Source organism: Dissoconium aciculare, assembly GCF_010015565.1.
Source record: "Dissoconium aciculare CBS 342.82 unplaced genomic scaffold K489scaffold_5, whole genome shotgun sequence".
NCBI classification, from domain to species: Eukaryota; Fungi; Ascomycota; class Dothideomycetes; order Mycosphaerellales; family Dissoconiaceae; genus Dissoconium; species Dissoconium aciculare.
This window is the reverse complement of record NW_022984955.1, coordinates 260,927-283,814: the sequence shown is the minus strand read 5'-3', so window position 1 is coordinate 283,814 and position 22,888 is coordinate 260,927. Positions and strand designations below refer to the sequence as shown.

Genomic DNA, 22,888 nt, shown 5'->3' with positions numbered 1-22,888 from the left:
AGTAGTAGTAGTAGTAGTAGTAGTAGTAGTAGTAGTAGTAGTAGTAGTAGTAGTAGTAGTAGTAGTAGTAGTAGTAGTAGTAGTAGTAGTAGTAGCAATAATAGCAGTACAACAGGATTGACCCATTGCGCATACACCTTCTCTCTGGCAACTTCCGTCGACCTCGTGGGAGCAGGCATGCACGCATCTTCACCTACCCTACCTACCCTACCCTACCTGCCCAGTTACATATCCACGATAGTTCAATCTGCGGGCAACCGCATTCCACAGTGCACCCGTGACATTTCGCCCACCGATGCTCACTCACTCCATGCACGTAGCCTCAACAATCCGACCGCGACAGGGAGAACGGGGCAGAGCACGACCGCAGTCCGGTGATTGGACGATTTCGACATGGTTTTTTTCAAAAATCTTCGACCAATCACCGAAATTCACTCCACGGAAAATATCCTGCCGTTGCGAGAAACAAAAAACAGGAGGGGAGCGCATACCCTCCCTAGGTAGATATTTATTAGATAGAGATGAATCGACAGGCCAGCGATGAACGACGAATCGCGGTATACAACCAAGCCCCCCAAAAAGACCCGCATCCGTCCTCTTGCTTATTCCAATTAGCGCCCGCCCGTCTGGCCATGATTTTTTGCCCGTCTAGGAAGTTTTATTGGCAAAAGGGCCGGCGCCATCCCGGGTTGCAGCCGATGCACCTCTCGGGGGTGAAGTAAACACATAGATGACACCAACCAACCCACCAACCAACCAAGCCTGGGAAGGAAAGGCCCGACGGAGAAAATGAAAACAGCAACAACAACAACCACGCCCGACTGACTGTCTCTCTGCCCACGCTTGCCCGTGCCTCGCCAATCCCGAGCTGCCACGTCCCGAGGAGGGATCATCCCTCAGCACTTTTATTATTATTTATCTCATCCCGACGTGACCTGCAAGGGATTTGGTGATTCCGCGATGGGTGGAAACGTGATTTGGGAGAGATGTATGGCTGGCTGGCTGGACGCGAGTGTGACGGGAGCGCGCATGACGTGGCGTACGTGAAATAAATGTTTCATGCGTGGAGGGTGGACTCCCAACACGGAGCTCGGAATCGATCTATTGTACAATCGGCATTTCCTATCTAATAGTAGAGGACTCTTCCCCCCGAGGAGATCCCGTCCCCTTGGCTGGGACCGGGACGATCACGTCTGCTTGCCTTTGCTGCTCCTCCTCGAGGTGGAGGAAGAGGCACCGCCGCCGCCGCCGCCGCCCGATTTCCCCAGGGAAGTCGCCGCGCGGGGGCTGGTCGGGGTCGGCAGGACGCCCTCCAGGCCCGCGACGGCCGCCATGTCGATGCCCAGCCGGACCTCGCAGATGCGCATCCACAGGCCCTGCAGGGTGCGGAGCAGTTCGAAGTTGACCTCCTTGCCCATGAGGCCGACGGCCAGGGGCGCGAAGGTCTGGGCGTGGCGGGAGAAGTCGTCGCGGGAGAAGGCGGTGTAGCCCTCGAGGACGTCGATGACGACGGGCCGCCAGGTGACGATGTTGCGCTGCTGCGTGTCCTCGTCCAGCGCGATGTACGACGCGATGATGTCCGTGCAGAGCGGGATCAGCGCCGCTTCGGTCTCCGGCCGGCTGGCGGAGCGTTCGTCGCTGGTATCGGCGTACATGCGGAGGAGGATGAGGACGTAGACGCTGGCGCTCCCGCTCTCCTGCTTGAGGAGGTTGGGCGCTTGTCGCATGAAGCCTTCGCTGTAGAGGCGCGTGCGGAGCTCGCGGTCTTCGTTGAAGCGTTTGGCGAAGTGGTAGGATTTCTTGAGGAGGGCCATGAGGCGTAAGAGGAGGTGCGAGGGGATGGACTCGTAGACCGCATCGTTGCTGAACAGTTCGGATACTGTCTCGATCATGAGCAGCTGAAGCACGCATTTCGTGATGATTTGGTTGAAGTATCGGCGGCGGGCGGCAGTGACCACGACTGGAGGCCGTTGGGTGTTGGAGGCACCGCCGAAATCTTCGAGGTTGGATTGATATTGAGAGCCAATCTCGCTTTCTCCAGAGATCGATGGGGCCGCTGTCGTGTCCATCGTCGAGGATCGTGCCCGGCCGTTTCCAATGTGCTCGGCACCGTTCTCTGCACCGTCGATGGTGATCTTGAGAGCGTTGGTCGGGCTGAATGTATCCTCCTCGCCGTTTGCCGTGTTGGGTCTTTCGCCGATTCCATTCGAATATGAGCTGTCCTTGCTGTAAGAAGACGAGGTAGCTGCAGAGAACAACTCCTTGGCCTCTGTGCGATTGAACAGTTCCACAAACGATCCGACGATCTTGTCCCAATGTGCCGGGGAGAATTTGGTGACGTTTTGCAGGATGAGTTGTTGCAGACAATTGCTGCCAATGCGCGCCAAAGTGTCGTTTTCCTGGCAAATGCACAACGCTAGGAGGTCGAGGAAGCGATCAAGCATATACTCGAGGCTGTTGAAGAAATGTGTGAACAAGCTGATCATGTTTCGCAGGGCTTGTATGAGAGTAGTGGATAGCCACACGGACAGCTCTTCTTGACTGGCGGCCTCTTGGCTGATCGCTCGTCGGTCTTTCAACACCATGAATATCGGATAGAGTAGTTGCCTCCACAGCGTGTCCCAGAAGTTCCGTGGGAAGTCTCTTCCGTAACGGGTGAGCGTGTCGAAGAGGTAGTTGAGCGCACGGGAGCGGACTTCGAGGTCTTCGCCGGTCATGAGAACGTCGTGGAAGGCAAACAACACGGGGAACCAGTATTGCTCCTCCTGCGTCTGCCGCGTGGGCTGTTTCGACCCGCTTTCGTTGGGCGATGCAGCCTTCTCGGACCCACCGCTCTGTGATAGTGGACACTCCGGCGTCCGAAGCATCTTCGGCACCGACGATTTCAGCGTCTCGATGGCCTGCAGGCTCTTCTTTTGGAACTTCATGTTCTTGCTGAACTCGGTCAAGCAGACGATGAGATCCGAAAACGCGCCCTGAGAGATGACGACACCGAAGCGCTCATTGTAAACCTGCGTGACATTGTCAAAGGCGAGGTTCACGATGCCTTCATAGGGCTCCCGAGCAGCGACGGTGAAGACACCGAACATTGTCCTCCATCCCGAGCGGATCATGTTGCCACGCGCCTGGATCATTTGACTGAGACACCGCAATACAAGATCCTTGACCGGGACTGACGAGGCATTGCTCAAGATCAGCTCGAAAGGCTTCAAGAAATCTTTCTGGAATTTGAATCCCGGTAGCTCCTCGATTTCCATGAAGCGCATACTGAGCTGTCGCAAGCTGTTCAGCGCGAACGGCACCACATGCGCGTTATTGTGGCAGCCGACATCGATAAAATGCTGCCCGAGCACCTGCCAGATTGACGTCCATTCAAAACGCACCCGCAACATATTGTATCCGGAAATCTCGACAATCTTCTGCAAACTGTACGTCCGCGGCGTGTCGGACAGTCCTGATGACTGGATCTCTTGCCAGCTGACCTGTACGAGTGCCTTGACGAAATCGACAATGGCATCGCCGGAGAGGTTAGCAGTGTTGGTGAAGATCCGGTCCACGCTGCGGATCATATCTACGCCTCGCGACTCCTCGGCGATCTCTGCTTGATAAGACCCTCCACCATTGACGCGTGCTGGCGGCCGCCTTGGCAGTTGCATGTTCTTGTTCGCGCCGGGGGATTGTGCGCGCAACATATCGGGGACCGAATCCTCGTGGACACCACTGGAGATGAGTTGGAAGCGGTCGAGCTGCGATATGCATGTGAGAACATCCCGCCAGCTCTCTTTGAGCAGATTGCCCTCGGTATACGCGACATCGAGCAGGGCTCGCAGCGCCTCGACGTTTTTCGCCTTCATTTCCGACAAATTGTACAAATTGGTGTTTCTGGCAAGGCTGGAAACAAAAGCCTGTCGGGGATCTTCGAGATCGAACAGACATGCAATGCGGATAGCCATCTTCTGTCCATCCATACAGAGACGGATTGTCTCGAGATTTTGCGTCTCTTGTGCGGAGCCGGAAAGGGCAGTCAAGAAGCTCATCCATGTTGCGCTGAACATCGGTCCGACGTGCTTGAACGAACTGGCGGTCAGGAAGCGACCCTTCTCTGCCGACGTGGCGGCGGCGGACCCGCTCCGCCGTTGAGCTCGCAGCATGTTCTTGAACAGCTGCTCGGTCCGGTTGCTCATCTCCTCGCTCGCTTGTACGTACGCTTCCCTCTGGAGATCCCTGCCAACATTCGCCAGGGTGTTCACGATACCGGTGCCCTGCACCTGTGGCAGCGTTCCCATATCTGCAGCCTTCTCGCGCTCCGTGTCTAGCACGATCTCATCCTGCGCGATTTCGTCGAAAATGGCAACCAAATATTCATCGGGCAAGTTGGCATTGTCGTTGATGCCGCGGTTGTTTTTGATGAAGTCCTCGTGGGTCATCCGCTTCTTCACCTTGACGGAATGTTGATCGACGTTGAGCATGATGACACTGTAAGATAGCACATAGGCGGTGTCCGCATTTGCAAAAGCATTGGGGTTGCCTGACACATAGCGCTCCGCGAATTTCAGAACAAGTCGATCGATTTTCTGAGCCTCTCCAGGCAAGCGGAAGGCTTGCAGGAATTTCCGTAACGCGGTGACGAAGCGCGTCTTGGTGAAGTCCATGAGGTCCACAAAGGCGTGCATGATCTTGATGTTTTCCTCATCACCATCTCCGAGGAATTCTCCCAGTGCTGTTTTATCGATCCGTTCATTTGCTAACATGAATTGTGCGATATCCTTGTGGTCCGAGGATGCAATGAAGCCTTCAGCGATGAGCGTCTTGAGACCTCGTTTCGGCTTGAAATTGAACTGCCGCACAGCGTTGTTCAGGGCAGTCTTCCGGATCTTGACCTTTTGTAATTCTTCCGGATCGTCTTCGGCGCCTTGCAGGGGGGTATTTGGTGCGTGGGTGTCGGCCAGAGCGCCATTGGCGTTGTATTCGCCGCCCCGGGTATCGATGCTCTCCCGAGCGTCATCGACCGAGAACCGAGATTCGCGATCAGGGCGCATGCTTCCAGCGGTCTCCTGGGTGTTCTGTTGGCTCCAGTTCACCATACTTCGCAGAACCTCGTTGAGACACTCGAGACCTTGCATTTTCGTCGCATATTCTGCTGGATAACTCTGATCGATTTCTGCTGCCGTTGTGATATTGTTGGTCGTGAGGCTGGGAGGGAGTGTGCCTCTATCCCTCCAATCGCTCAGCGAGGAGTTCTGTTTGATTACGCTCTCGCTATATGCCTGTTGCTGAACACCATTGACCGTGACAGGCTGTCCGGCAATCCTGCTGAGATGTTCGATGATACGTTGGAACATGTTGTCAAGTGCTTGTCTGTCGCAATCGTAATTCAGATAGACTTCGACTAGAGCCTTTGAATCTGCTGCAAGTCGACCGAAGATGTGCTGGACGATGTAGCCTTTCTGCCAGGCCGGCGCAGCGCGCTTCTCCAAGATTGCCAGGTAAACCTCTTTGAGGAAGACTTCGAGTTCTCGTTTCAACTGGGACCGAAGATGCCTCAGTACCAGCCAGAAAACCTCCGACGCGACCTCGAAAACTCGGTTGGCACTGCTAGCACCGTTGCGGCTCAAACTCAGACAAAGGTATTGCTTGGTCGCCTGTATGAAGCCTGTCGGGTCTCCGTTCGACGAGCTCTTGATAGTTGCGAGTGGTGAAGTGAAGACCTCATGGTGGTTGAAAAGGACCGTATGGATGATGTGCAAGCTGAGTAGTTTCGAGCGCATTCCCTGCGACTTGATGTCTGCAGTTTCTTCCGGCCTTAATGATTTCGTGGACAGCTTACACATGGCTCTGAAGACGAGGAAAGCATCCCGGATGTAAAATTCGTCCTCCTCCTCGTCCTCATTTATTGCTTCGCTGTCCTCACCTTGAATGGTGATGGTCGGAACATCACCACTGGAAGCCGTGTGGGAATCGTGCGTGGAGCTTTTCTTGGCTCGCGATACGGTTGTCGGAGCGGCATCGGTGATTCTGGCATCGTCGAAATCGCGCTGAGTTTCGAAAGTCTGCAGCGTCATCTTAGGTTGGGGTTCCAGTTCAGCTGGGGACTCCGTTTCAGGAACTGCCGGCAGATCATCGTCTGAGATCACAATCGTCCCTCCGGGCTGCTGGTCTGCTGCGCCATTTGCCAGACTGTTCCGAGATGAGTTGACCCTCGCGGCTTTCACCGTGAGCCGAGCCTTGACCCGCTCAAAGACGGTGCTGACCATCTGGGTCAGGGTCCCTTGCGCAATCTGTTGATTTGCGCTGCTCTTGCTCATGAGGAAAATGTTGTACGTCTGCCGGACACTCTTCAACAACCCCTGCCCGTGCACCACGATCTTGTCGTTCAAGATAGCTGCCAATAAACTTTTGATGATTTGCATTTGTATCTCGACAGGCGTTGCCTCTCCCTGAAAACAGTCGCATATCGTGTCTATCGCTCTTTCGATCAAAGGTGGTCCCCGTTCAGTCACCTGATCCGTAGGCGCGGGCGCGGAGAAATATGAATAGCTGATCAGCTTGCCGATGCAGTCCAACGCAGTGACAACAACGGCGACGGTCGAGGCCTCAGTCGCCAGATTTAATGGCTCGAACAAGACCTCAGGATTGATCTGTGATGCATCCCCCTGTGCAGTTCGGATTGATGTCAAAGCTCGCTGCACTGAATCGGCCAACGGTTTCCTCTTCCTTGCATCCTTGGACGCTGCGATGGCGTCCAGCGCCGCGATCACGAAGACCAGGCTACTTCTCGCTGATCGTGCAGTGGTCCTGGTCGCATTCGTTGCGGTGGTGGACTGTGAATCTGTTCTTTGGCGCATGGTCCCGGGCACAGGGGTCGGAGGATTGGATTCGAGTCCGGTACGGGGGGTCGCGACAGAGCTTTCGACAATCGATTCATTTGTGGGTTGAGACGATGTGTCGTCTGGTCCCTGATCCGGCTCGTGAGCGTCCTCGTCCTTCTCCGCGGGTGTGTGTGGTACATCGTGTTGTTCAACCACCTCTACCTCGTGCTCTACCTCGTGCTCATCCTCTTTCTCCTCTTCTGTATGTGATTGATCGTCATCGGCGACGTGGTCGTCTGTCGTGGGCGAGTCGGACTTCTCGGCGGTATCGGACGGGGGACGATCTTCGGCCATTGCTAGTTTTGGGTGTCACAAGATGTTGGAGCGTGCAGGTGTGATTGTGACGACTGGGACATCCTAAGGTCCTCTCATGCTCACGTATGCTTCCCGGCAGCAATTTGGCGATATCGAGGTCAAGCGCGGTGCAAGTGGCAGGGAAGAGTACCGTCTGATCAGAATTATTGATGGCCGAAATGTCACAGGCTGTAAGCCGCATTTCAGGGTGCAGCAACGATCCCCTGGGGTAGGCAGCATAAATATTATTGAATGAGACGGTTCTGGCATTGGGACAGGTCATATGTGTACCAAGCGTTATGTCCCATTGTCCGGGGTACGTAATAACACGTACGCGCAACGCGGTGGCATTTCCTATTGCTCGCGACTAAGAACCCTGGAGCTCATCGTCGTCCTGGGAGCATTCCAAGGTTGTCTTCACAGACCAACCATCGACGAGGAGTATATCATCGATGAGGACATGGCGGAAATCCGAAGTGAATCTCACCAAATTTCACTACCATTCTCATGGCTTGACTTGACTTCACCACCTGCACGGTTGTCTCCATTCCTCATTTCATACGTTGATCGAACGCTGCACACCATGCATGATCGATGGTCAAAGAATCCAAGCATTGCACGCAAGGACAAAATGGAGCCCTGTGATGATGATCACCGCCGAATTGCAGACGACCTGGAAAGCCAAGGCCAAGGCCCTTTGGACAACAGTGTCGTTCCTACTTCTGGGCTCCGTTCGCACAACGATGAATGGTAAATTGAGGTTGGAGTTGTCCTTGCAGGTGTATTACAGCACCTGGTATTTAATTAAGAAGGCGACGGCCATGTTCTCGCCTGCGGGTCTCATCAACTTTGCTTCGCTACTGGGTACTCACAATGCAGGTGTTGATGAATCGTGCGGCCAACTTTCCAGACCCCCACGGTTCCTCCGCCGACCTTTCCCCATGCCATGCCATGCCATGCCATGTCGTCTTGAGATGGAGATAAGACCACAGCCATGTCCATGCAGTACATCTCCCGGCATATATTATTGATAAGTGTCAGTAATTGATGGTTTTGATGCCACAATTGACCACTGTAACTTGGGAATTTCGAAGTCGTGCTCGTCTTACATAGGTACATTTTGGGAAACATGGATGGGGTCGAAGATGGACACGGGAAAGAAAAAGAAAGAAAGAAAGAAAAAGCGCACAGTGCATGGGTTCATCGCTGCCGATTGTTATTATCATTTCACCGTGTACACTCCACTCCATACCTGGCTGGGTAGGTATACAGTAATAATGATAATAATAATATGTAACTTAATAAAAGGAACGAGCACTATTACTGTAGGGCAATGGACGACGGGCCGTAGGGAACATTCCAAGGTTCTCTTGGGGCCATTGATGGCGATTGCACTACAGAACGGTAGAATCCAAAGAATATACTGGAGTGGAAGAATACTTGTATACTGGAGTATTCCAAGGTTATTATTACCACAGCATTAGCGCAGGTGCCCAGCGTTTCTCCCTCTCTCTCCAGCCCTGGAGGGTTCGGGGCTCTCTCATCGTCCATCATCGTAGAAACGGGCCGATGATGAGGTATTCGCTTGGGCCGTGAGCGCGCGGGCGGGCGGGTTCTGATGGAACGAACATGCGAAAGAAGCTCGAGCTTCTCTCAACCAACACCCGCTGCTGCACACGGGAACTGTACTGTGCTGTACCACCATTGTCGTCACCCTGTGCACTCCTCTCGCCTGTGCATGATCGTGAGCCACAAATCAAAACACTTTTAGACTTCTTTTCCAGACTCTTTGCCTCTCTGTCATTCCCACCGCTCTTCGGCCGTTCATCTGCTGTTTCCTGCTCGTCTTGCGGTGCGATCCTCGCCCGTCCATTCCGCCTCAACCTCACCACCAACCACATCTTACTTGAGCCTCACCGTGCCAATTGTGACGAGCATATCCTGCCTCACAAACTCACCTCAACAGCACCTTCCGCCATGTCGGCCTCGGTTTTGGCTCGCGCCTCGCGAGGGGTCTGCTCACGAAATGCGTGGTCTGCTGTTCGAGCACAAGATGCCACATCGTGAGTACTTCAGAGCGCCAGGCGCCGCCTCCCATGCGCACTGTCAATGCGTGGTTGTCCTTTGCTAACACGACGGTCTCAAAGGCGCCGGATACCTGCCGTCTCGGCACTGGCTCGATACTATGCCTCCAAATGTACGGTTTACACATGCGTGTCGCAATCCGGAAACGAGACACTGATCCTTGAGCAGCATATCCTCCACACACCATCATCTCCATGCCTGCGCTCTCACCCACGATGACTGCAGGTAACATCGGCACATGGCAGAAGAAGCCGGGCGACACACTCGCGCCAGGCGACGTCTTGGTCGAGATTGAGACCGATAAAGCACAGATGGACTTTGAGTTCCAAGAGGAGGGCGTTCTGGCGAAGATTCTGAAAGACTCCGGAGCGAAGGACGTCGCAGTGGGCAACGTAAGTGGCATACCTATGATCGAGATTATCACGAATCGAATGGTGAGGCTGATGAGCTCTACAGCCTATCGCTGTGTTGGTTGAGGAGGGCGGCGATGTTTCCGCGTTCGAGTCATTCAGCGTCGAGGATGCTGGAGGCGAGAAGGCTCCGCCTGCGGAGGAGAAGAAGGCAGGCCAGGAAGATTCAATGGCGTCCGAACCGCCAGAGACTGGTTCAAAGACTGCGCCTGCACCAAATGAAGAAAAGAGCGAGGGATCTTCCAGCCCGAAGCAGCCCGAGTCCACCGGCGAACGACTACAGACATCACTGGAACGTGAGCCCTCCATCTCGCCAGCAGCTAAGAAGTTCGCCCTGGAGAAGGGTGTTCCGATCGCCAAGGTCAAGGGCACTGGTCCTGGCGGTCAAATCACCAAGAAGGACATTGAGAAGTTCCAACCGACCGGCGGCGCGACCGCTTCAGCTCCTGCGGCAGCGGGCGCCCCTGCGTACGAAGACATTGAGGCTTCCAGCATGCGCAAGACCATCGCCTCCCGCCTCACTTCGTCCATGCAGCAGAACCCTCACTACTTCGTTGCCTCGTCCATCTCCGTCTCCAAGCTCTTGAAATTGCGTGCCGCTCTCAACGCCTCTGCGGATGGAAAGTACAAATTGTCCGTCAACGACTTCCTCGTCAAGGCCCTCGCCGCCGCTGCGCGTCGCGTGCCCGCCGCCAACAGCTCATGGCGCGAGATCGACGGCAAAGTCGTCATACGTCAGCACAACACCGTGGACGTCTCCGTCGCCGTCGCCACCCCCATCGGCCTCATGACCCCGATCGTCCGCAACGTCACCGGCACCGGCCTCGAGGCCATCTCCTCCCAGATCAAGGACCTGGGCAAGCGCGCCCGGGACGGGAAGCTCAAGCCCGAGGAATACCAGGGCGGCACCATCACCATCTCCAACATGGGCATGAACGACGCCATCGACCGCTTCACCGCCGTCATCAACCCTCCCCAGGCGACCATCATCGCCGTCGGCGCCGTCAAGAAGGTCGCCATCCCCCGGGAGAACGAGGACGGAAGCGACGGGTTCGAATGGGACGAGCAGATCGTCATCACGGGCTCCTTCGACCACAAGGTCGTCGACGGCGCCGTCGGCGGCGAGTTCATGCGCGAGCTGAAGAAGGTCATCGAGAACCCGCTCGAGTTCGTGCTGTAGAGGGGTCCCAAGGGGGACCATCGGGAACGCAGAACATGGAGAGAAACGGGACTTCTGAAACGGGGCCCATCTGCGACCTGCTGCCCTCGACTTTCTTTCTCTCTCTCCCTCTCAGGCGTTTTGTGTTCTGTACAGGCATCTCATGGCGTCCCCGGGAGCAAATCTTGTAGCTTTTTTTTTGTTTCGCTGGGAGTCGCTTTTTTGTTCTTTGCGCGGCGATAATGCGGACACTTTTTTCCCCCGGACCTCCTTTCTTTCCCATCTACGTGAAACTGTCTTGCACACCCATCCCGAAAAAGGGGGAAGCGGGGAGAAAATGAAAAAAGACAAGGTCTCTAGTTTCCTCACTGGGAAAAGAAAATGACACACAACCAACACCGATCTTGACGAACGACATGCGACTCGTCGTATCCGCCCATATCTGATTTCTTTCCTTGCCGTGTACAAGCCTGCCTGCCTGCCTGCCTGCCTGCCTGTCTCTCCCTCAGACCTCTCTGCTCTGTTTCTGCAAGTCCGTACTATAGTATACAGATCCATCCGATCGAAATCGACACCTTCGCGGCTGCGGTTCCCGCGGACGGGCCAGGCACACACACTCCGTGCATCTACAAATTTCCCCCCGGACCTATTATCCATCCCGAGATTCCCCCCAAGACAAAATTCCGAAGACAGAAACAAAACTCCGTCCTCGACCCCCGTCCCGTCCACGTGTTCCCCTGGGGATATATCCCATCGCCCCATCACATCCCATCGGTAGCAAGGACCCAAAGGGAGAAAAGGGGGGGGGGGGGGGGGGGGGGGGGGGAGAACTTCCGCAAAGTTTGGATACCCCAGGTCGAGAATGTGACGTCGCCGGCTCAGAAGTCCTCGTCGCTGCTCCACCCCCCTCCTCGCCTTCGGCTCCGATGGCGGCTCCTCTGCCGGCTTTTCCTGCGCCGCCGTGCGACCGAGGACGTCTCGTCGTTGAACCGCACGCTCCTCTCCCGTCGCAGAGGGGGGTGTTGCATGTCTGGTCCGGGAGGAGGGTCGGGGTCGCGCGGTGCGGGCGTCGTCGTCGTCGTCCGTCTCCGGCCGCTTGCTCGGTGGTCTCCTTCTTCGTTCCACCGGGGCTGGGATCGATGACGATTGTGATGGAGGCTGCTGCTCCGCGGGCGTGGTTGTCGGGCGTCGTCTGCTGCTTCGCGGTCATGATCCCGGTGGTCCCGATCGCGATCGTTTCCACGCTGATGGTGGTGTGAAGAAGAAGAATGATGATGATGATGATGGCGACTGCCCTCCCCCTCCCCCTCCCTCTCCCTTTCCCCATATCGTCCTTCGCCACCCCTTTCACCGCGGAAATGCCGGCTGCCGGAAGAAGAAAGATGATGATGGTGATGCTCCTTCTCCCTCATTTCCAGCTTCGACCTCCGATGGCTTAGGAATTTCTCCGCGCTCCAGCCCGCGACCGTGCCCACGAACATCGCGCCCAGCGTCGTGATGAGGTCCTCGCCGCCGAGCTCGTGCCCGAGGAGCGCGCCGCTGGCCCCGCCGAGCATCGCGCCGTGGTGCCCGCGGTCGCCGGAGGACGTCCCGCCGAGATAGTCGCGTCCGTGGCCGTGGCCGTGGCCGTTGCTGCTGCCGCTGTCCCGGCGCAGGTGTCGGTGGGAGCGCCGGGCGCGGGGTTGGTCTTCGTCCCGGGAGGGGTCTTTTAGATTGCGCGAGGATCGATGGTGGCGGGGCCGTTCGCGGGAGGAGGAGGAGGACCGGCTGCTGAGGGAGGAGGAGGAGGAGGAGCGGCGGGCTCGACGGTCGTATCTTTGTTGATGGATGTGACCTGATCTCATGTGGCTTTGGTCTCGGTAGGGGTCGGGGATATTGTTGCTGTGGTTCGGGACCGAGTAAGCGGGATTGTCGTAGCGGCCATCGTAGGCGTATCGATATGTGAACTCCGGTGGTACCTGTTGGTGGAAGTTCTGTGGAGGCGGAGGCGGCGGTGGAGGAGGAGGAGGAGGTGGATAGGAATAGGGGTGGTAATGGGCATATGCCGCGTTCCGCTGGTCGTAGGATGGTTGCCGCGGTAGTGAAGCTCCTGCATCTGTCCGCGCTGCAAACGATGCTGTCCGGTCCATGCGATTTGGCGGTGGTGGGTTGGGCACACTGGCTCGGGCGCGGCCTTGGTTCGGGGCAGATGGCATTGGCGAGTTGCGGAAATTCTGTCCGCCATGTTCGGCGTAGAGGGGTTGCGGCGGAGATGGAGCTTGATATGAACCTGCATATGTTTGTGCTCGTTCTCCATATGCTTCTGTTGTTGGAGGAGGATCAAAATGAGGCGTCCTCGGCGATAGACTCGGACTGCCGTTCTTGGGACCGGATCCTGTCCGAGAAAGGTCGGGAGTTACGGGATAAGGCGTCTGGCGGTTGGAAGGATGGCCGCCATTGTCTGTCATCTTAACTTGCCGGTTATGTCATCTTGCGTTCGAATAGGAAACTCGATTGGAAATTATGCGAGGATATGATACTCTCTACAAACAAAGACGAACAAGATGCTTATTTTGCCGCGGATTGGTGGACGACAGATCGTGAATACGTGGAAATGAAATGAATGAGAACCACGACACAGCCACGGGACTCATGGCTCCGGACGGTTGGATCGTCTATCAGTACCCAGATGCCGGTGCGAAGGTGGTTGCGCACCGCGGTTGACAGTGATAATGTGACGTATCGTGGTCATCTCATGTGCCGTGCATCATGCGAAGGCGCGAGAAAGTCCCCTTGTACTTGGACAGTATCATCCCTGCGGATTGATGGCAAACCTATGCTGGCTGCATATACTCGGGGAGAGCTGTCTTCCCCGCCACCGGCAAGATGCAGAGAGATATGCACGAGACGGGCAGAAAGAGGCCGCCTTAAAAAAAAACCTTGCATACGTTAACTGACACTAGGCAATTAAATCGACATGGTCTCTGGAATGTGGTTCTTCAGGCGTGAGCGGGGATCATCCGATCAAACGGCCGGTTTCCGCCGGGCGGGAATGCGACCTGAGGAGTGGTGGCGGTGGTGAAATGTGTGGTGGTCAGACGCGGGAGCAGGCGTCGGCGACGAAGTCATCAACGGCTCGCAAGACGACGATGTTGGAAATGCGCAGAACCCACTTGTTCTCACTCACCAGGCATCTCTTCTTCAGAGACACGACAGCCCGATCGTGGAAACGGCAACATCGAGGATCCCTCCGCTCGGATAGTGGAGAGCGGTGAAACGAAACCTCACCGGTCTGGGTAACAAGCAAAAAAGTATACCACTATACGTACATGGCGTACACGGCAGATGACATTGTGCTCTTCCTTCGAGAGAGCGACAAATCCCGGGCAGAAGGACCAGCACATCGTACTTCCCGCCTACAGACGCACGCATTGATATCCCGACTCTACTGCATAAACGCCTCCTCCGGCGGCGAGAAGTGTGAAGCGAGGTTCGACCATCCTCGGGCGTTGGAGTAACGAACTCGGATTATGTTGTCTCTTCAATCCAATGGGCTGGTTTGTACAAATTACCTCTGAGCGTGCTATATCATGCGAGGTAGGAAAATCTGAATGGCTGAAAGGAAGCAGTTTTACGTGTATATCATGTCATCCCCCCCCATAGCTAGTACCGAACTATTCCATTAATAAAATCCCCTCGACCTCCCAGCTTTGTCTCTCGACTCCCGGCAAGGACACTTCCAACCGCCAGCGTTCGCCCATCATCTACGCAACATCGAATTTCGGCTTCAGGAACTTCGCAATCAGCTTCCACTCGTCCTTCTCCACCTCATCCATGTAGAACTCCTTCAGCGTGTCGATGCTCTTTCGCGAGATCTGCGAGTAGAGATCGTCCTTCTCTTCGAGCTGGCGTCCGTACATGGGCTGGTTCGCGCCTTCGATCTTGATCGCGACGGAGGGTGTTCCCTTCTTGCAGTTGGGTAACTGCTTGTGGTCGCGTTCGATTGAAGTCACACGGCCGAGACTGACGATCTCCTTGGCTTTGGTGACGGGGTTCTCCTTGACGGCGGCGATGGGCGTGTTGATGCGGAGGTTTCCTTCGACGACGTCGACACCGATGACGATCGGGTCTTTCTTGTTGAAGACAGCTACGGTCCGGAGCACGCAAGGGAAGACTGCAAGCATCTTGCTTTCTTCCTTCTTCTGCTCCTTGAGGGCTGCCATGTGTTGCGTGAAGTTATCGAACAGGTGATAGATAATCTCGGCGGTGAAGATCTTGACGCCCATCTGGTCGGCAAGCTCGTGGGCATCCTTGTCGACTTTGACGTCGAAACAGAGCATGACCGCGTATTCCTTGCTCTTCTCCAGCATGGTCGAAGCGGTGATGACGTCGCGCTTGTGGACGGGACCGATCGAAATGTTGGCGACGGGGATTTTCGATACGCGCAAGAACTCGAGCAACGCTTCGAGCGAACCAAGAGTCGAAGCTTGAACCGTGACACCACGACCGCTCTTGGAGATACGGCTCATGAGGTTTTCGAGATCGCCCATGACATCCTCTTCCAATTCCTCAATCTCATCCTCGTCGTCCTTGTCCTTGACGACGAGCAATCGAGAACCAGCAATAGCCGTGTCGAGGCCGTTGGCGGCAATCTTGACACCCAACGCAGCCTTGACAGTCTTGTTGTGGACATATTGAGATTTCACACGCAACTCCTTCATCTCAGCCGGAGTTAATAGCGCTCGAATATCCGTCGTGATGGCTCCTTCAGTACCACATAGCACGACTCGGTCGCCCTCATTCAGAATACCGTTGGAAAGGATAACGTCAATGGTGGTACCAAGACCTTCAATGACCTTGACTTCCAATACAGTACACTCGACCTCAGACAAGTACATGAGCTGGTTAGTCATGCGTTCTTGGGTCAAAGTAACCAAAAGCTTGAGCATGTCGGGGATACCCTCTCCGGTATGAGCAGATGTCGGCACCAAGGACACATATTTCGCCATCGATTTGTTCTCGTAGAACAGCTCAGAGTTGAAACCCTGCTCTGCAAATGCAAGCTTGGTCTTCTCCAACCGGTCTCGGAACTCGTTCTGGACGGCGCGGTTCTGTTGGTTCAAAGAGTCTCGGAAACCGTTGTTGGCGATCGCCTTCCAGCCGTAGAGTCGATCGATCTTGTTCAGTGCAACGATGAAGGGCGTCTTGCGGTCTCGGAGTAACTTCATCGATTCTAGAGTCTGAGGCTCCAGACCGTGCATGATATCGACGACCAAAATGGCAATGTTACACAGTCCACTACCACGTGATCGCAGATTGGTGAAAGACTCGTGACCGGGGGTGTCAATGACCAATAGACCAGGGACCTTGAACTCGAAAGCCCCATCCTGGTTGACGACCGCAGTCTTCTTCTGTAGCGCATCGACGGGGAAATATGTGGCACCGATCTGCTGGGTAATTCCTCCGGCTTCGCCTTCCTGCACGTTGGTTTGTCGAATCTTGTCCAGCAGCTTCGTCTTACCAGTATCGACATGACCGAGAATACAGCAAATAGGTGATCGTAGATTGTCCTTCGAGGCTGCAGCGCGGGCAGCTTCGGTCTCGGCCTTTCTCTTGTCGGCTGCGAGCTGTCGGCGCTGTGCCGCCTGTCTCTGTGCCACGGTCTGTTCTTCTTCCGAGGATTCATCGTCTGAGTCGTCCTCGGAATCATCCTCTTCATCAGAGTCCTCATCCTTCGCCGCCGCTTTCCCATTCGTTGACTTAGCTGCGGGCTTCTTTGCGTCTTGGTCCTCCGCGCCAGATTCGACATCCCAGCTGTCTTTGACGTCTTCGTCCTCCTTCTCGGCCATGGCCTCCCAGTCTTCGAGCTCGTCTTCCTCATCAGGTTGCGCTTGCTTCGCAAGCTCCTGGGCTTCTGCTTCGGCCTTGGCTTTTCGTGCTTCTTCCTCTTCGCGTAGCTTCAGTTCCTCGAGCTTCTTCCGAGCTTCTTCCTCTTCCCGCGCCTGCTGAGCCTTGCGCTCCTCAGCCTCCTTGCGGGGATTCTTCTTGCGCTGGTCCTTGATCGAAGGTTTCTTCACTTCGACATCGCCTTCGATACCAGCAACCTTGGCACCCGACTCAAGCATCTGTTGCAAGCGCAACTTCTGCTGAGCCTCATCCCTGCGTTGCTTCTCGGTCTTGTATGTGCCCTCCCGCTTCATCTGCTCCACTTTGGCCTTTTCCTTGGCTTTCTTCGCAGCTTTAGCCTCTTCCCGCTTCTTTTCTTCCTCCTCTTCTCGCTTTCGTTCTTCCTCTTCTAGATTTGCCAATCTCTCCTTCTCGAGTCTCTCCTCTTCCTGCCGCTTTCGCAGCTCTTCCTGCTGTTTCTGGAGGAGCGCAAGCGCTGGGCTCAATTTCTTCTTCTTTCCACCTGGCGCAGCTAGAGAGTCTGCGGCCGGGGCAGCGGCGACTTCTTCCACAACCTTGGCCTCCTCCTTCTTGGCTGGAGCCGGAGTTGCCTTCTTCTTTGCGGCCGCCTGTTCCTTTTTCCGCTGCTTCTCACGCTCTTTCTTCTCCTTCTCCTTTTCGGCCTTGGTCTTCACACGGCCACCAGTGGCGCCATCGTCTTCCTCGCCATCATCGTCGTCGGCAGGAGCAGCAGCGCCTTTCTTAGCCTGGTTCTGGCCTCCTTTGCCACCTTTCTTGCCCTTCACCGGTTGACCGAAAACGTCCTCGTCATCCATGTTGGCCTCGACAGGGGCCTTCGCGGCGAGATCCACCGCTGGGGTTGCGGCTGGCGCATCTTCCGAAGGGTCTTCGCCCTCCGGTCCATCGTCGTCTACGATTTTGCCCTTCTTTTTACGCTTTTCTTTGTTCCGCTTCAGCATCGCCATGAAGCCGCCTCCACCGGCGGCATCTTCGTCGTTGGCATCGTTCGACGCCTCGGCATCCTGGGTCTGGTTGGCGACAGGTTCGGCTGTCTCGCCGAGACCCTCGTCCCAGTCGTCACCGCCCTTCTTCTTGTTCTTGCCTTTGGGTGCCATTTTGACGGGTTTATGGTTCTCTTGGAACGGTTCGTAGTGTAGTTGTATTTTCGTGGTATTAAACTCCAATCAGCTTTCTGGCCGATAGAATGTTTGATACGTTCCTCCAGTAGACTCGGGAGGCGGATCAGGGTTTAGTGAAGAGACTCGGGCTCTCATACTACGAAGAAAGAGAGACCACGGAAAGGCGTGCGCAGGCACTCTAGACGATACAAGGTGGTGCTGAGAAGTTCCGCAGCTCACGAGGGATGATACGACACATAAGCCGTGTCGATCAGTAGTGCCCAGGCGGTTGTCCGTTCTGGTGGCGTTGATAAATCTTTGTTTCCCCCAAAGTGGGCGTTGGATTTTCGATGGTGGGACGTCGCGGGGCAGCCGCTCAATTCCAGCCCTGCTCCAGAGCGATGACTCCTGTCGCATTTGGTAGGCTATGCATGACGCAGCCAGACCACTGCAGCCCTTTGCGACGAGCATTTCCCATATGCAAATGGTGACGCGGTGCTGTATATTCCTTCCTAGGAGTCATTCGAAATGGCAAATAATTAGAGATTGACCCGAATTGTTACCTTCAATATGCCCACGCTATTCTCGGGAATGCAGTGTTTCGCGAGTCTCAGTTGAACTTTGGATTCGAATGTGCCAGCATCAGGCGTTAATTATGACAGCTATTCTACATCGTCAATAACATGAGGAGTGCGCCTGGTTCCAGTCGCAGCTACAATCTTCAGATCATAGGGGCAAGGCCACCGTCAACCCGCCGGGCCTACGCTGCAGGACTGCCGTGAGCAAAGAAGAGGATCTTGATCGCAATTGCTAAGCCCGCATGCAGTGCAATGACAACAACGAGCAAAATGCGAGATGTCTTCGCATCCGTCGCAGAAACAACAGGAAAGCTGTGACAACGTCAGTCGTTTCCCGGAGATAGACACGTCCTGAACTTACAGGTTGCGGAATAAAAATACTGCGGACACTCCGAAGCCAACGGCGACAAAGGCATAATTGAGTGCTTGCGTCTTGGTCAGCGTTGCAATTTTCAAACAGAGTCATTACGACATACCTGTCAATTGTGACCAGCTCACTAAAGCCACGGGTATCCAGATCAGATTCGCGTATCCGTATAGTGCCCAGCATTCGAGAACGTTGGCGCTTTCGCTACCAAACCATTTCAACACTGCCCACAATCCCAGAGGGATAAAAAGTGTATAGCCGTAGATCAAACCCGCAGCTCCGCTGAGAAGTTTGAAGTCATATGCGAAGTGATCTTTTCCGCTGTGCGCCAGATAGCTGCTGATGGTGCCCGTGAGGAAGAGGATGACAACGACGGTCGTGGCGATCCAGAATGGCCCGTACAGGTCCGGGTTGCCTTCCATGACATCCAGGAAGTTCTGCTTCGGGAACAGCGCAGCCCGACATCTTAACAGGATCTGGTCGGTATCGACATCGAAGAATTGTTGGTAGAACGACAGCGTCCATAGGAAGCGTTTCGATGAACCCGTCTGTCTACCAGGGGCGCTGAAGAAAGATGCTGATTGATCGGGTTGGATCTTGGCGCGAGCGCCCGAAGCATTTTGATCGAAGGCTTTGAACGACTCATGAGTATCTCTTCCGGCGCTCTTTCGTGGACTCGCGACACGTACTGGAATTGTGGAATTCTAGATCATCGTTGAGATCTGTGTGTCCGAGATCTCCCTGCGAGCTCCATGTTAGTGCCTGGCCTCGAGCGAATCATCGCTGCGCCTACCTCTGCATCCACGTCCACGACAACATCATAGCCTTGTCGACCTGCCATCTTGGATATATGTTCGGATTGGAAAGCTATACAAGACGCGCCTTCGATAATCTCAATGCTCTCCGCTTTCCCGAGCGCGATTGTCGAGGCCAACTTACTACGGAGAACGACAGGGACGATGTGAGAGGTTCGTCACTTTCAGCGGCTGCAATGACCGCACGAATGCGCATCAGTGATCGATATTCTACTATGGGCTCATGAAAGCTATGTAAGTTCCAAGATTCCGAAGTCTGTGTGTGAAACAAGATTTAAAGTGGAATATGTCCTTGGAGAAGCATCATCAATGTTATGCCTCTCTCTGCAATACATGCACATGCACATGCCCGTGTCGATCCATTACTGGTCTCCACCCACGCCTCGAGTTCGCCAAGGATATTTTATAGCCCGACCCGGGCGGACATTTTCAGAGGATGACGCAGGCAGGCAGCAAGCCCCCAATCAAGCAGCGCCCAAATCCAATATAACGAAAAGACCTTGTTTTATGAGGGACTGTTCGCCGGCCGGAGCCAAATTCTGTACCCATCACATAGAGGAAATTTACGATCTTTGCGGCCGACTCTCTGTGTGTCTGACTCCTAAAGAGAAGCTGTGCATCGCTTCGCTTCCATAATTGATACCTCTGAATTGAGATACCGCGCCTGTGCGACGAAACGCTTTCCAAAGCACGTGCCCGTCTATTAAGAACAAGCCGCGGACATAAGAACATACAGAGCACGCCCATACGCAACTGCCCACCTACTCTGTCATTCTGATCTTCCGGAATTGCGACGACTCGCGGACCGACGGCACTTTGAGCACTGCTGTTCGCGTAGATTAGGCCAACGGGCGCACGGCGCGAGCAAGATTGCGCAACATGTCAAAGTCCAAGCAGGGCGTGCAGTTCAAGCACCGGGAACGGCGCCTGAGTAAGAGTAGCATGTCGGACGCCAACTACGACTCGCCCAATGAGAACCGGAGCCCGACACGGTTCAATGGTGCAAAGAACAAAAGTCCTGCGCGGTCGAGCAACGGAACTTCACAAGAGGCGATCAAGGAGGAAGAGCGACCTGGTATTCAGAGGACCGATACCAGTATGAGCGGCTGGGCTACGGACAACGAAGACGAGAAGGTAAGTGTCTGACACCGTCGCTTTGGCTGACAGGGAATCGATGTTGATTGACTTCGAAACGCAGCCTCAGGAGAAGCAATTGTCCGACTTTGAGAAGAAAAAGCAAACCTTCATCACGCGAACTCTGTGGACATTCGTGATGATCGGTATCTTCTTCGGATCCATGTTCGCCGGCCACATCTACATTATCATCATCGTCACAGCCGTCCAGATCATCTCATTCAAGGAAGTCATTGCGATCTCCAATGTTCCTAGCCGCGCCCGGAGCTTGCGCTTCACGAAAACTCTGAATTGGTATTTCCTCGGGACGACCATGTACTTCCTCTACGGCGAGAGCGTCATCTACTACTTCAAGCACATTGTGCTTATCGACCGCGTTCTGCTTCCCTTTGCCACTCACCACCGATTCATAAGCTTCATGCTCTACATAATGGGTATGTCACTCGTGGCAAGAGCTGTCCAGATCGCGGAGCGCGATGGAAATCCCATGTCGGTCAACTAACGTTTCGACAGGGTTCGTGTTCTTCGTCGGATCGCTCCAGAAAGGCCACTACAGATTCCAATTCACACAGTTCGCCTGGACGCACATGGCGCTTTACCTGATCGTGGTACAGGCGCATTTCATCATGAACAACATCTTCGAAGGCATGATCTGGTTCTTCCTGCCCGTCATGCTGGTCATCACCAACGACATCTTCGCCTACATCTGTGGGATCACCTTCGGCCGCACGCAGCTCATCAAGCTCTCGCCGAAGAAGACCGTCGAGGGCTTCGTCGGCGCCTGGATCTGCACCATCCTGTTCGGGTTCCTCTTCACCAACCTCCTGATGCGCAGCAAGTACTTCATCTGCCCGGTCAACGACCTCGGGGCGAACATCTTCACCGGCCTCCAATGCGAGCCCAACCCGGTCTTCATCCCGCACACCTACCGCCTGCAATCCTACCTGCCCCACTACTTCGTCACGAAGCTCACCTTCACCGTGACGCCGATGCAGTTCCACATCCTGGCCATGTCGACCTTCGCGTCGCTGATCGCGCCCTTCGGCGGCTTCTTCGCATCGGGGCTCAAGCGGACGTTCAACATCAAGGACTTCGGCGACAGCATCCCCGGCCACGGCGGCATGACGGACCGCATGGACTGCCAGTTCATCATGGGCTTCTTCGCCTTCATGTACTACCAGTCCTTCATCGCCGTCTACAAGGCCAGCGTCGGCAGCGTCATCGAGGCCGCCATCACGGGCCTCACCCCGGAGCAGCAGATCGACGTCGTCAAGGGCCTGACCAAACACCTCTACAACCAGGGCGTCGTGGGCTCGCGCGTCGTCGAGTACCTCGCCGCCAGCCTGGTGCCCCAGCCGACGTCGCTGACGTGATGGGGACCGGGCCGACCACCCGACCGCCGCTTTCTGTTATCGTGTTTATTCCCCCCTCCCTCCTCTTGTTGTGCAATGCAATCCGATGCGACGCCTCTCCCACCCTCCCGATCTTGGTTTTGAAGCCAGAGAAATCAGAATATCCATGGCACAGGCTCCTTTTTTACCTAGAAAACCGCAATGCAGTTTCTCTTGATCTCTGAATCCAATCCGATCACTCACGTATGTGCAATTTAATGAACCCCGTACGTGAATCCCCACGCGGTGGGTGATGATCAGGGAAGTCTCTATGTAAACTACCAGGCACCCCGCAACGGCATCACGTTCAGTCCATGAGAATTAGGGTTTCGCGGACAGGAAAAATCACATTGTCCGCGATGACCGCGCACGAAGATGAAACGACTCTGTAATGCACCGCTTTTCTTTTCTTTTCTTTTCTTTTTCATGCTAATGTACAATCGTGCCCCGGCCACGGTGGTCTCTGCTTTCCATCTCGTAACAACCCGCTGGGTGGTGCATTTATTAGACTGCAAGAGTAACGGGAAACGCGGACACTCCTCCCCCAGGACCTCGGATCACCAGTTTCCTCGGTGGGGGATCCATGGCCTGTCGTTCTCCCTCCGCCAGCATGGAGATGGTCTTTCGAGTTCGAGCAGGGTCTGATGGCCGTGCTGAACGACAGCGAGTCGCTTGTAGTTCATTCACCGTGTGGTCCGGATCACAGGCGAAGTCGATCCCATGTTGCGTGTGTTTTTTTCGATGGGGAATTTGCTCGACACCGCCGGATCAGACATCGGAAC

At 55.0% G+C, this 22,888-nt stretch overlaps 9 protein-coding genes across 9 annotated transcripts; 3 read left to right on the top strand and 6 right to left on the bottom strand.

Annotated features, from left to right (window-relative positions):
* Positions 1 to 577: 577 nt before the first annotated feature.
* K489DRAFT_193187 (uncharacterized protein) lies at positions 578 to 1,040 on the bottom strand. The gene has a single exon (XM_033599545.1). The coding sequence runs from the start codon at positions 891 to 893 to the stop codon at positions 612 to 614; it is 282 nt and encodes a 93-aa protein (XP_033460374.1). The 5' UTR covers positions 894 to 1,040; the 3' UTR covers positions 578 to 611.
* Positions 1,041 to 7,298, bottom strand: K489DRAFT_193190 (uncharacterized protein). The gene is made up of 2 exons (XM_033599546.1): positions 7,248 to 7,298; positions 1,041 to 7,165 (listed from the first exon to the last, which is right to left on the bottom strand). Exon 2 carries the CDS (start codon positions 7,161 to 7,163, stop codon positions 1,188 to 1,190), a length of 5,976 nt encoding a protein of 1,991 aa, XP_033460373.1. The 5' UTR covers positions 7,164 to 7,165; positions 7,248 to 7,298; the 3' UTR covers positions 1,041 to 1,187.
* A 128-nt stretch (positions 7,299 to 7,426) lies between these two features.
* K489DRAFT_193183 (uncharacterized protein) lies at positions 7,427 to 7,962 on the top strand. Its single transcript, XM_033599544.1, has one exon. It carries the CDS (start codon positions 7,447 to 7,449, stop codon positions 7,915 to 7,917), a length of 471 nt encoding a protein of 156 aa, XP_033460372.1. The 5' UTR covers positions 7,427 to 7,446; the 3' UTR covers positions 7,918 to 7,962.
* A 1,178-nt stretch (positions 7,963 to 9,140) lies between these two features.
* On the top strand, positions 9,141 to 10,838 carry K489DRAFT_317503 (dihydrolipoamide acetyltransferase; the record flags this gene model as incomplete). The annotated part of the gene is made up of 4 exons (XM_033601246.1): positions 9,141 to 9,226; positions 9,311 to 9,360; positions 9,417 to 9,640; positions 9,705 to 10,838. 4 exons carry the CDS (start codon positions 9,141 to 9,143, stop codon positions 10,836 to 10,838), a joined length of 1,494 nt encoding a protein of 497 aa, XP_033460371.1.
* Positions 10,839 to 11,695: 857 nt separating this feature from the next.
* K489DRAFT_409206 (uncharacterized protein) lies at positions 11,696 to 13,264 on the bottom strand (the record flags this gene model as incomplete). Its single annotated transcript, XM_033607554.1, has 1 exon — positions 11,696 to 13,264. The coding sequence occupies one exon, from the start codon at positions 13,262 to 13,264 to the stop codon at positions 11,696 to 11,698; it is 1,569 nt and encodes a 522-aa protein (XP_033460370.1).
* Positions 13,265 to 13,937: 673 nt separating this feature from the next.
* Positions 13,938 to 14,394, bottom strand: K489DRAFT_193125 (uncharacterized protein). Its single transcript, XM_033599543.1, has one exon. It carries the CDS (start codon positions 14,226 to 14,228, stop codon positions 13,998 to 14,000), a length of 231 nt encoding a protein of 76 aa, XP_033460369.1. The 5' UTR covers positions 14,229 to 14,394; the 3' UTR covers positions 13,938 to 13,997.
* On the bottom strand, positions 14,309 to 18,158 carry K489DRAFT_379319 (uncharacterized protein). The gene has a single exon (XM_033604617.1). The coding sequence runs from the start codon at positions 17,816 to 17,818 to the stop codon at positions 14,561 to 14,563; it is 3,258 nt and encodes a 1,085-aa protein (XP_033460368.1). The 5' UTR covers positions 17,819 to 18,158; the 3' UTR covers positions 14,309 to 14,560.
* A 213-nt stretch (positions 18,159 to 18,371) lies between these two features.
* K489DRAFT_379318 (Yip1-domain-containing protein) lies at positions 18,372 to 19,677 on the bottom strand. The gene is made up of 5 exons (XM_033604616.1): positions 19,560 to 19,677; positions 19,456 to 19,507; positions 18,876 to 19,397; positions 18,761 to 18,824; positions 18,372 to 18,711 (listed from the first exon to the last, which is right to left on the bottom strand). The coding sequence occupies exons 1-5, from the start codon at positions 19,605 to 19,607 to the stop codon at positions 18,582 to 18,584; spliced, it is 816 nt and encodes a 271-aa protein (XP_033460367.1). The 5' UTR covers positions 19,608 to 19,677; the 3' UTR covers positions 18,372 to 18,581.
* A 783-nt stretch (positions 19,678 to 20,460) lies between these two features.
* K489DRAFT_369706 (phosphatidate cytidylyltransferase) lies at positions 20,461 to 22,088 on the top strand (the record flags this gene model as incomplete). Its single annotated transcript, XM_033603065.1, has 3 exons — positions 20,461 to 20,715; positions 20,780 to 21,149; positions 21,229 to 22,088. The coding sequence occupies 3 exons, from the start codon at positions 20,461 to 20,463 to the stop codon at positions 22,086 to 22,088; spliced, it is 1,485 nt and encodes a 494-aa protein (XP_033460366.1).
* Positions 22,089 to 22,888: the final 800 nt, after the last annotated feature.

What these genes read in the sequence shown, in the direction of transcription:
- K489DRAFT_193187 (XM_033599545.1), bottom strand. Translation starts at nt 893, where the DNA reads ATGATCCCTCCTCGGGACGTGGCAGCTCGGGATTGGCGAGGCACGGGC.
- K489DRAFT_193190 (XM_033599546.1), bottom strand. Translation starts at nt 7,163, where the DNA reads ATGGCCGAAGATCGTCCCCCGTCCGATACCGCCGAGAAGTCCGACTCG.
- K489DRAFT_193183 (XM_033599544.1), top strand. Translation starts at nt 7,447, where the DNA reads ATGTGTACCAAGCGTTATGTCCCATTGTCCGGGGTACGTAATAACACG.
- K489DRAFT_193125 (XM_033599543.1), bottom strand. Translation starts at nt 14,228, where the DNA reads ATGCGTGCGTCTGTAGGCGGGAAGTACGATGTGCTGGTCCTTCTGCCC.
- K489DRAFT_379319 (XM_033604617.1), bottom strand. Translation starts at nt 17,818, where the DNA reads ATGGCACCCAAAGGCAAGAACAAGAAGAAGGGCGGTGACGACTGGGAC.
- K489DRAFT_379318 (XM_033604616.1), bottom strand. Translation starts at nt 19,607, where the DNA reads ATGGCAGGTCGACAAGGCTATGATGTTGTCGTGGACGTGGATGCAGAG. An exon ending in TCGTGGACGTGGATGCAGAG is followed by an intron (nt 19,508 to 19,559) that starts GTAGGCGCAGCG and finishes TGGAGCTCGCAG; the next exon opens with GGAGATCTCGGACACACAGA. An exon ending in GAGCTGGTCACAATTGACAG is followed by an intron (nt 18,825 to 18,875) that starts GTATGTCGTAAT and finishes CCAAGACGCAAG; the next exon opens with CACTCAATTATGCCTTTGTC.